General features: G+C 33.9%; 1 protein-coding gene across 1 annotated transcript; it reads left to right on the top strand.

Annotated features, from left to right (window-relative positions):
• Positions 1-4,685: 4,685 nt before the first annotated feature.
• FSST1_005365 (uncharacterized protein) lies at positions 4,686-6,119 on the top strand (the record flags this gene model as incomplete). Its single annotated transcript, XM_083231633.1, has 1 exon — positions 4,686-6,119. The coding sequence occupies one exon, from the start codon at positions 4,686-4,688 to the stop codon at positions 6,117-6,119; it is 1,434 nt and encodes a 477-aa protein (XP_083088795.1).
• Positions 6,120-12,670: the final 6,551 nt, after the last annotated feature.

The raw sequence follows: 12,670 nt of genomic DNA, 5'->3' as shown, positions 1-12,670 counted from the left end.
ATTATAGCGTAGTAAATTTGCACCTGTTCCGATGCGGCTCAAAACTGGTCCGGGCTTCTACTGTGCCATGAATGGAAAATTTTCCTAGAGGGGTGTTGTTAGCAATAAGCTCGTGCACGATCCCATTGAGATGTTGATGTTTAATTCCCAACTCAACTCAAGGGTCGCCAAGACTGGTCTCAAGGGATGACCCTGACAATCTTTTGGTTTGCAAGAACTATAAGCAATGGTGCAAGTGATGGTCACTTCCAAATGTCAAGCACTCTGAAATACAGCCATCAAAGACAGACGGCGTCAAATTCTGGAAGCCGACTCCTAGTGGCACGTTGGGCTAGGGCGATTCGTGATTGCACCTTCTGTTGACGCCCTTTCCGAGTTGCGACCTGCGTGCCAAGTGTATAGGCAGACAGGGCTGAATTGAAAACGCACAAGGGCTTCCAAGTGACAAGTTGAACAAGTTGGCTGAGGTCAAGGGCCCCTCCAATTTTTTTAGGTAATAGAAGAAGCACCGTGCGGTTAGAGTTTGATGCATGATCTTCAGGAACCAGCGATGCATTATAATGCTGTACCCTGACCTTGGAAACCATGTCCCTTGGCGGCGAAGGAAGTATTCCTTAGTCAAGAGCCTCATGATGCGGCTCTCCTTTTTCGGTCTCGACCAAGGAACTTTGACGGTGTGTACAGTGATGCTCGCTGATCCAAAAAGAACGTAGCATACCGAAACTCGTGTGGACGAATCGATATAGTTCTGCTGCGTAAACGACCGCTAAGAATGGTAATCCGAATATTCAATGCTCCACTCTGAACTACACGAGCTGACGACGAGAGCATCTAAAACTGACGCCACGAATATGTGTGTATCGGCTAATGCTTCGATCTCAAAGGCGGGGAGGCTTCTGGCGCCTCCTCGGAATGGGAGCAGCCGCGGCTCGGGAGTAAATGGGTGCTGTTTCTGGTGCCGTGTACTGTTTGGCAGCGTAGCAATACCATGGGACATGTTAGCCATTGGTTAAGTTCATTGTGATAACTGCCGTGTTGATGTTGTTTGGTTTCATGCAAACAGATATCTGGCCATCTCGATCGATGGGTCGACGCAATTACTTGACGCAAAAGTCGTCGTAATACGTTGGACCGGATGCTTCTGTTGTAAGTTTGACGTTGAAACAGCCTCGCCACGAGTCGTCGTTGTGTCATCAACAACTATAGCCACGTGTATTGCTCGAAGCCAGTGATATTGATGCTGATACAGCGTTGGCGTTGTTAGCTTCGGCCAGTTATTTCTTCCAACACAGACAGTCTCGCCCAGAAGGGCAAATTCTACCCTATGGAAACGTAAAAGGTGAACCCTGTCGATGGGTCATGAGTGAGCTGAAGTGACTTTCACGATGCTGTAGAAAACGGTTTGATTGGGGGGGCGTGTGGTGTTGTTCATCTCCAATTAAAAAGCCTGGTTCTTTTGTTTGAATCGAAAACTCTGAACCTGAATCAAGAAACGAAAGCCCAAGTTGGGCTAGTGTAAGTGGTCAGTTCTTTTCCTCAGAGATTTTCCCAGGATCTTGTATGGTCTTTTCATGACCGTTAAACCTGGAACTTGTTACAAGGTGAACGGCGGTACGTATCTGCCGCGCTCCTTTTCTTGATTGGACAGCTTATAGCCGCGGCTACCTTTCACCTTAATACGGTCAATTGTCAATCAGACAGAACAAAAAAAAGTCTTCATCTTGTGGAGACAATTCCCCACTGTGTCACTACCGTCTCTTTGCAGGAGAAAAGGGCCAACAGGACGTGGTCCACACCGTGTGCATTGAATATTCATGATAGTAGAACTAAAACCTGGAAGACCAAAACTAAACCCAGAGTAAACGTCCAAGACGTAAATTTTTGATCAGAGGCGATCGCGCAACCGTTTTTTACTCCATAGGCGGTCTTATTGTGGATCATTTCCGAAGAAATCCTTCTCCAAATCCTTCTCTTCTGTCTAGTATTGACTTTGTTTAGTGGGACCGGCATCGGACGTGGGAATCACCACACTTGAACCTGTGACTGTGACTGTGACTTGGACCATGTATAGAATCGAGCTTAGTGACATTCATGGGCAATAATTGGTGTTGTTGACACCATGATGGCCCATGGATCATGCAAATTTGAGTGCAAATCTTGGCTCTCCCATCTTTACCCCAATTCTGCTGGCTGCCCCGTGCAAAGTCCATCAGCCACACGATCTGTATTTGATCAGATAAGTCCTAGATTGCGTTATTGTTACTGTATTAACTACTAGTTACCAGTCATATCAGAAAGTCAAGATCAAATCATAAACACGGACTAGACTATACTACCTCGTACGTTGGTTCGCCCATAGACGCTCGCCTCCGTCGGCCGAGACGTGGAGCTAGCCCTGTACAAGTTACTTGGCCAATCATGTCGCCTGTTTGCCTGTTCTGGGCAATACAACTCAGATCTCTCATGGCGTGTTTTCTTCTCGGCACCTGACTTTACCTCTGGCAGAGTATTCGAGCACATACACCGCCTATAATCAATGAAAGCTTCACAGGGCAGGTTGTTTACAGTTCCATCCAAAGTGATGGACAATCTACTTGATCTACCCGGATGGCCCCTTTCCCATCGGCATTTTTCACCCAATTGAGGCAACAAATAGCGGAATTTCAACTATAGCTGCATCGCCTAGGGGATCCATTTAGTGCGTCGTTGGCGCTGTAACCGGTGAATTTACAGGACCCTGCACCGCTAATGACTCTCCGTTGCTGCACCTTCCTTTTGTCTTGTCAACTGCACGTGGCTGCCATTTCCGCTGCTAAAGTGTTGGTCTCAAATGTCCGGAAAATTGCACCATCGCAGCCAACAAACACCATGATTGAGTTTAAACACTGGCATTGATTAACCAACATATTGCTTGTTTGAGATGGAATATCTGACGAGATACATGCACGTCAGGCCAAGACTGATTTACCAGTGATCGGATACCCTTTTCCACGTCATGTGCTACTGCATCGAATCATAATTCACTGGGCCGATGCTGTGCCTTCTCGATCATTTCCGTCAAGAGTCTCCCAAACAAAAGCTAACACAAGCACTAGCTAGCTAAGTTAAGTCACTGAGATCAAAGGGTCCCCCCTTGATCAACCCTGTGGCTTGCCGGGCCGGCCTTCGGCCTACTGGACCGATGCTCTCACTCATAGTTCTGCTACGTAGCAGAGGCTAGCTAGTGTGCATCTAGAAGAAAAGATGTGCGCTCGGAAGTATCGCCCGTCTGATTTTCAGAGCATTGCCGAGTCAGATCAGGAGGGGGTTTATGCATGGTCGAGAGGAAACAATCTGGGTTGCTGCATCATGTTGCACTCATGATCGAACCAGCTAGCATAGTCTACTGCACAGCAACACCAGCAAACCTGCTTCCCAGCATTCAATTCAAGAGCTCTCCAGAACCGACTTTCGTTTCCAAACAATAGCCGGCCATAGCCGGGCAGCGTCGGTTCGTGGTTGTGGTAAAAAGTACGGGCACTGAACCTGGTTCTACGATCCACGATCGCAGTGCGCAAGATCCAACGTGCCTTCTGTTGACCCACAAGGTACAGCATCACGGTACACTGTGCGCTCTGTCCCTGATAGACATCAGATCAGAAACGTTGGATCGTGCCAAGTGAGCATTGGCTCATGGTGCGTACCGTTTGCAGAACCTGGTCTTGGCCAACCGCAACACCGCGTTACTCCCATACGGACTGTGTCAGGGTCTGGTATGGACTGTGCTGATCTCTCCTATGTAGGCCTGGCCATGGAAGCCCACCTTGTTGGTCTCACGCCCTTCGGAGGTCTCCAGGCCTAAGACCTAACCACAGCCCACACGCCTAAAGGGGTTACAGGGCTTCCAGGGCGCGAGCAGAACTGGAAGAGTCAGGCGGGAGCCGTCTGTCAGTGCATATCCACAAAGGCGCCACTTAACAAGCTCGCCATAACAGGGCCTCTTTAGCTATGACACATCGTTTCCCCAAGGAACGGAGCACGAGTCGAAGAGTCGAAGAGTCCAGATATTTAGTCTTGGTGATGCCCTCGATCTTCCCACTTGAAAGGACTCTCCAGATCTTCCCCATATCCATCTTGGCTTATTATCAAGTTCCCCAGACTTACTCACACCATCTATTTCAGGGTCGACAACATCTAGTCCCCAGACAGACATTGACTTGTAAAAAAGTTACCTGCCTACCACTTATACACAAACGCAACAACAACAACAACAATAACGGCCAACGATTCAATTGAGTTTCTAGAAGACACTTCAGACCAATTGATATCCCCCCAGTTACTCTTTGAAAGATTCCAAAGAAAACAGAAAACAAACTGCTACTTGCGTTTCCGCAACTAACTACCGGCACTCAAACTTTTGCCCACCCTCACGGAACAGGTTTGAGTCAACTTCAGCGCCATCGATCGTCATTACCGACTTTTCATTCACGCCCTTGGTAGAAAGTCAGAAGACCTTGTTGTCCCTGGCCATCTCCCGTCCCATCACACCATTTACGGGCTTCGAAGATTATTCCCGGTATTACATCACACTGAAAGAGTTTTTTGCGAAAACTCGTTCACGCCGTGTGCTATTTTAGCCGCCAACCCCCACCATCTAAATCCGTATAAGAGAGCGTCTTACAGAAAGATCGCTCATGACCGCAGCCATGCCCCACCGCGTGGCTAACTTCATTCGCACCTCATCTGGCAACATTGCTCAGATCAAGAAGGTTGCCCGATCACGAACAAGCAGTCCATACACATCAGACGGCGAAGACCGTCCTCAAATCCATGCTGTCAAGATGGCTGAACTCGCTGATGCCGTCAAGAAGCACCACCGCATTTCTCTGCCTTTTGGCAAGTCCCACAAGGATCACCCATCAGATGTTTCCATCGATTGGAGCATCGAGAGCCCGCCAGTAGTCTTCCACGGCAACACCGAGGAGAGCACTGGTGCGCTCATCACTGGCCAGATGTTTTTGGATGTCAAGGACGAGATTGTCGAGGTTGGAAGCTTCGCTGCTTCTCTCAAGCTTCACGTCTACCAGAAGAGACCCTACCAGAGCCACTGCACAGACTGCCAGAACCAGTACACTGAGCTCAAGAGCTGGCAATTCCTGGCCCAACCTACTACTCTCCGAAAAGGTCGACACGCATTCCCTTTCTCTATCCTTCTCGATGGTCACCTTCCCGCTACCATGGACACTCCCGTGGTCGCCATTTCTTATGAGTTCAAGGCCGATGCCTACGTGACAAAGAGCGTTCACTCAGCCAGTGGCTCTGTTACACCTATCCGATTCGAGCGAACTGTACCTGTGAAGCGATCCCTCCCCGAAAACGAAATTCCTCACCACTCTGTTCGCGTCTTCCCTCCCACCAACATCAAGGCCAGCGCCCACTACAACAATGTCATCCACCCTACTGGCACCAACAATGTCAGCCTTCGACTTGATGGCCTCATGAGCCGCAACGAGAAGGCCAAGACCATTGACTTCTGGCGACTTAAGAAGGTTACATGGAGACTTGAGGAGACCATCAAGTCCTCGGCTCCCGCTTGCGAGCGACATGCCCCCGCTTCAACTCAAGATGCCGAGAAGAAGAGCCTCCCTCGCCAGGAGGTCCGCGTTCTAGGCGAGAAGCACCTTCACGATGGCTGGAAGTCTGACTTTACTGGCACTGATGGTAAGGTTGAGATGGAATTCGACTACTTTGCCAACCAGTACAAGTCTCACACCAAGGAGCTCAAGTTTGCCTGCGACACCAAGTCTCTGGAAGGTGTTGAGGTGACCCACTCACTGCTCATCGAGCTTGTTGTCTCCCGGGAATATGCTCCCGAAGGCAAGCCTCAACTGGCTACCCAGACTGGCACCGGCCGCATCCTGCGTATGCACTACGGTGTTGTCATGACTGCTCATGCTGGTATGGGTGTCAGCTGGGACAACGAGGCTCCTCCCGTCTACCAAGACGTGCCTCCCAGCCCCCCTGCCTACCCTGCCATCGAGTCTCCCATCCAGTACGATAGCTTGGAGCATATCGACGCCCATCGACTCAGCAGCCTTTCCAACTCCCCTCTTGTTCTCTCGGAAGATGAAGGCCAATAATATGACCTAGTCAACTGAATCTCGTTTTTTGTTTGTTTAATGTTTAATTTTCTTTGTCACCAACTGCATGAGATACGCGGCGATCCGATTTGCACAAAAGAAGATACCCCAGAAGCGTTGAAAGGAAGACTCGGTTGCTTCCACATACATTACATTTTATCAAGAGAAGGGAATACAGCACATACGGGAGATAACCTTTTGGAATTGGAGTTTGGAGTACAAAAAGTTACAATGAATTGAATATGAAGGGAATAGAAGAGCCCATGTGTTGTACAGCTATGAAAGCTTCTGTATCTAGGTAGTCACGAATGAATCCGGGCCGCTCAAGAAGCAAGCCCAAGATGACGTCTAATAATGAAATATTCAACTCTTAAACTAGAACGTTTTTATGTGACCTTTCGCCAAAGCTTGTAAGGCTTTCAATGTTGCTGTATTTTATTGCGATGGTGTAACATCACGATGATAGATAGATATGGGGGCTTTGAGTCTAATTTTGCAGATCCAATATGACGGCACGGTTCAATTCTTGTAAAACTCTAGTCCGCAAACGTCGATGATACCTTTCATTCCATGTTGTCCAGGCAAATTCCCAAGTCGAGAGAGTTTAAATGTGAGTCAGATGCAGCCAAGAATAAGGCGTCCGGGGTTAGATAAAATTAGTATCTAAAAGAATCTAATCGCTGCCCTGCTAACCAGTTATCTACTATATTATATTATAATATATTAATATTTTTAAATATCTATTAAATAATAATAATATTTTAAAAAATAATAAGATTTTATTTATTATATTAGCTAAATATAGGCCTAATTAAGACTTTAATAAGATTAAGTATATATTTATTATTAATTATATAGAAATAAGTAAAATACTTAGGACTATTATAGCTAAAGCTTACTATTTATCTACTATTATTTATAATATCTTTTTATATTAAAAATCTTAATAAACTTTAAATAAAATATTAAAACTTAAATATCTTAGGAAACTTATAAATTAGTAAATTTAATATATATTAGTATTTTTAAAGTATAATTAATATATTATATATAAATTACTTATTAATCTTATAGATATTATAATCTTATAAATAATTATTTATTATATTATAAAGTATTATTATAATTATAAATAGAAAGTAATATAGAGAATTTTATTATTAAAAGAAATTACTTATTAAAAACTTTTATAATATTAAAGTTAAAAGGAAAATATTAAAGAATTACTATAGATATATTATTTTAAAAATAATATAAAGTTTATATTTATAAAGAACTAGCTCTTTAGCAGCTGCTTAAAGGATATTAATAATAGTATTATTAAACTTAAAAAGAAAAAGAAAAGGCTATATAGAAATCCTTTATTTCCTTTTAATATACTTTTTTACTTTCTTTACTTTATTACTCTTTTACTTATTTAATACCTAGGCTTAAGCCTTTTAAGCCTAAGCCTATAATATATTCTCTATTTATTCCTTTAAATACCTTAATAGCTTCGGTTTAAATATAATAGCCTAGTTAATTAATTTTTATTTATTAAAGTTTACTTAGTATACTATAGGTCTAGCTTAATACTATAGTTAAAATAGATCTTATTTAATATTATTCTAGGTAACCCTAGTATTATATTTAATTATAATATTATATTTTTATTATCTTATTATTAATCTAATAATAGTTAATTTTATATTATATAAAGATTTATTATATTTTTATTCTAATTTTTTCTTATTTCTCTTTAATCTTTATATTATTCCCTTAATATATTTTATTTATCCCTAGATTAGCTTTTATTCTCTTTATTAATATTATATAAGCTTTCTATAAATATTATTTATTATATTTTTATTATATTTCTTTTACTTTTTAATTTATAATTACCTATTTCCTTATATAACTATTTTATATTAATATTTTTACCCTAGTTTATTAATTATTATATAGCTATTTTTAATATATTTATTCCCTTTAAATTTATTATTATTAATAGAGGTAATAATAATTTAATTTTTCCTTATATCCTTAGTAGCCTCTTTAAGTATTACTTTAAGTAAACTATAGGCAATTTTATTATTAAAGGTAATTTTAATAATAAATCTTTTAATCTCTTAGATAATATATACTAGCCTTATTTAAAGTATATTGCCTATTTTATTATTAATAGCTTAAAGCTATTTTATTTCCCTAGTAAATGCATTTTATATATAAAGTATATAAGGCATTAAATTAAGTATTATTAAAAAAGCTATTTATTTATAATCTCCTTATAATTTTATTATACCTAGAAGAAGCTTTTTACTATTAAAATTAATAATAAAAGTATTACTTAATCTTTTTACCTTAGCCTTAATAAGAATAAAAAAGATTTTATAATAGCTATCCTTATTATTAATTTATCTTATTAAGTTAAGCAGTTTTAATATATTATATTATAGGCTTATCTCTAATAAATCCCTATTTAGCTTATTTATATTCCTTTAAATCCCTTTTTTTTAGCTAATAACTATAATAATATTAATTTCCTTATTAATACCTTTACTTATTATTTCCTTATTACTATAGCTCTTATTCCCTTTAATTTAAATTTTATTATCTATAGTTATAGTATTAAACTAAGTTTTATTTTTAATAATATTATAGCTGCCTTAAGTTAAGTCTTTTAAAACTTCTTTAATTAGGTAAAAAAAATTAATATCTTTTTATAAAATATCTAGGATATTATTATTTATAAGAATACTATAACTTAAGATATTATTATTATTACTTATACTAAGGCCTTAATTACTTTCCTTTAATTTAATAAGCTTATTATTAATATTTACCTTTATAATAATTACTTTTATTCTTTTTATTTACCTTATTATTAATCCTCTTATTCTTATTCCTGCTATTATAATAGTTATTATAATAATTATTATAAAGGCAATAGTAAAGATAGTAAAAATAAGTAAATTCCTTTTTAATTTTATTTTAGCCTTAGGTTTTCTCTAATTCTCTTTTAGACTTTATTATTTTTAAGTAGCTTTATTTATTTATATATAGTTTTTACGCTTTTATATAGCTTTTAAGCCTAAAGTAGCCTATTATTTTATTTTTTTACTTTATACTCTATAGAGCCTAAGTCTTCTTAAGGTTTTTCTTATAAATTTAAAACTAAAGGATCTATATAGATTAAGAACCTAATATATTAAACCTAAATATCTCTTAATAATTAACTTTCCTAATAAAATAACTAATATAACTTAAACTTTATAATAAGAAGGTAATAAAAGAAGCTTTTATATATATAATAGCTTTTTTCTCTTATAATCTACTAAGTACTTTTAAATATAATTAGTTAATCCCTAGTCTATTTACTATTAGCTATATTATATAGCTAATTAATCTGCAGAACTTATATAATATTATACTTCCTAGAAAAAAAAGCCTCTATAGTAATATTTATAATTATTTTAATAGCTATTTCCTTAGTAAAAAGAATACTATTAATACTATTTTACTTAATAATAATAATAAAGGCTTAAAATAGCTAAAATATAAGGCTAAGTATTTCTAAGAAACTTAATATAATAATAATAATTATAGCTTTATTAAGTTAATTGCCTTTAACTATAAGCTCCTTTTACTCTTTATAATATATTTCTAGACTTATAAGCTAGGCTAGATAATAATAAGGCTTAAGTAAAAGCTTAAATACTTAAGAGATTTTAAAAAAAAGGCTTATAAAAAGTCTTAATATCTATAATAATAAGGCTATTTTCCTTAAGAAAATTAGGTTTAATTATAGGCATAGGGATTAATATTAATACCTTAGGTTATAAGTAGCCTAGGCTAATAAGGTCTTTAATAATCCTATTAAGTTAATTAAAGATAAGATTAGAAAAAATACTATTAAAATAGCTAAAGTAATAAAGGTATTTATATTAAAGGCCTTATAAGGAAAGCTATATATAGGGTTAATAGGGTTAATAGGGCTAATTAAAGGTTAATAAGAAATTATATTAAGGATAAAGAAAGTTAAAATATAGGTTAACCTAGAGGTAAAAGCTAACTCTATAGGAATTAATATAATTATATAATATACTGCCTTAAAATTCTATTATTAAACTTATACTAAGATATTAAAATTTTAAACTATATTTTAAACTAAGGGTAAATTAATTATAGTTATTAAGATATTAATTAATTATAAGATTTAGCCTCTATATAATACTATATCTAAGTAATTCTAGTCTCTTTAAGAAAATATATTAAGTTTAAAAGCTAGCTTCCTTAATTAATATTAAAGGTAAAAGTTAAATTAAAATAGTAAATTAGCTTAATATATTTACTATTCTAAGATTTTATAAGCTTTTATAAAGTACTTAAGATTCTTATAATCTATATAAATTATAAAAGGATAATAAAGTCTATAGAGCTCTATAGACTAGGCTATTAAATATAAAATAATAGCTAATAATTCTTTATTATAGATTATATAGTTATATTATATTAAATTAAGTATTATTAAGTAATAAGCTATTAAATATAGTATTCCTTAGCTATTTTTCTAGGATAAGTATTTATTTAAGGCTATATTAAAATAATTTACTTTTATAATTATATCTTTATTTAGCCTCTATTATATTAAAATAAAGCCTATAATAAATACTTCTTTAAGCTATTAGAATATATTTTAAATAGCCTTTATTTATTTAAACTTTATATTCTTCTTTATTAAGTAATTTAATAGCGCTATAATAGCAGTAAAATTATTAATAAAATTATAATAAAAGTTAATAAATCCTAGGAAACTTTATAATCTTTATAAGTATATTAAAGGCTTTTAGTCTTAAATAGTAATAACCTTTTCTAGGTTAAGTTTAATTTTAATTCCTACTTAAATAATATATCCTAGGTATTTAACTATATTTATTATAAAGTTATATTTTTATAGGTTTAAATTAAGCCTTACTTATTATAAGTATTTTAATATCTTATAAACTTTCTATATATAGTCTTTTTATAACCCTTTATTATAAATAAAAATATTATTAAGATATATTATAATAAAAATACCTAGGGATATACTTAAGGTATTATTAATATATCTCTAGAATATAGCTAAAATGCCTATTAGATTAAATAAGGTTATTAGCTATTTAAAAAGCTTAAAGTATATTTAAAATACTATAAGATATTTTTAGTTTAAGGTAATTTATATTTTATAAAATACTATATAAATATCTAGCTTTATAAGCTATTTTACTTTTAATAATAATTATAGTATTTCCTTAATAAAGAATAAAGGGTATTAATCTTATTATATAATCTTATTAAATACTTTATAGTCTATATAGAATTACTATCTTTCCCTTAGTTTTTTTATTAATAAAATAGGTATTATAATTAATAATAGATTAGCCTTAATTTATTCTTTATTTATAAGGTTTATAATTTATTTATAGAGTTTAAGTAAATAATCTTTTAATATATTATATAATAGTCTTTATAGTAAATCTAAAGGCTTTTTATTTAATCTAGGCTTAAGTTAAATATAATAATCTTATATACCTTAAGATAATAATAAGGTAAATACTTTCTTAAGATTAAATAGGTTCTTATAATTTAATAATTCTAAGGGTAATTAAGTCTAGTCTTTTTCTAGGTAAAGCCTTAGTATATATTCTATAGGTATTATAAAATAAAAAATCTTAATTATCTTATTAAGGCTAGTAATAATAAGGGTTTCTAGTTATTATATACTTTTTACTTATTATTTTATAAATACTATAAAGATAAATCTTATAATAAGTATAATTAATTTTAATATTATTTTTATTTTAATACTTTAAATTATTATATTATCTATAGTGCTAATTATAATCTTATACTTCTTAATATAAATTATAATATTATAATATATTAATTATAAGAATTTTAATATTATTTCCTAGGATAAGTTTAAAATAATATAGAAAGCTATAAGGAATTATTAGCTATTTAAGTCTATTATAGTTTATATAATATATATAATTTATAATATTATTATTTATATTAAATAACCTTATAATTATATTTCTATAGCTATTTTAATTTTATAAGAATATATAAGTTTAATTAAGTTTAATTTAAGGTATTATATTAATTATTTATTTATAGCTCTATAGTAATTATAGCTGCTATTAATTTATATATTAATAAATAAGTATAAATTTAAAAAGGCAGAGATTATAAATAGAGAACTATTTATAATTATATTTATCTCTTAGAATTAAGTTTTTATTCTAGTTTAATATATATTTATTAAGCTATTATAATTAACTATTAACCTTTATATAAAACTATACTTAAAGGTTTTTAATTTCCTTAGTTATTTTTTAACTAGGTATTATTATTATCCTAGTCCTTAGCTTAAAGTACTTAGACTTATATCTAATTAATTAGTTATTATATTAAGCCTAAATAATATAAAGCTATTATATAGCCTTAGGAATTATAATAAAGGTATAATCTTAATATATATTATTATTAAAGTATTTCTATTAAGACTTATTAGGCTTTAGGCCTAA

Source organism: Fusarium sambucinum, chromosome I (genome assembly GCF_050947815.1).
Source record: "Fusarium sambucinum isolate potato_lamoka chromosome I, whole genome shotgun sequence".
Classification (NCBI taxonomy): Eukaryota; Fungi; Ascomycota; class Sordariomycetes; order Hypocreales; family Nectriaceae; genus Fusarium; species Fusarium sambucinum.
Note: the sequence above shows the minus strand (reverse complement) of the source record. Positions and strands in the feature narration are given on the sequence as shown.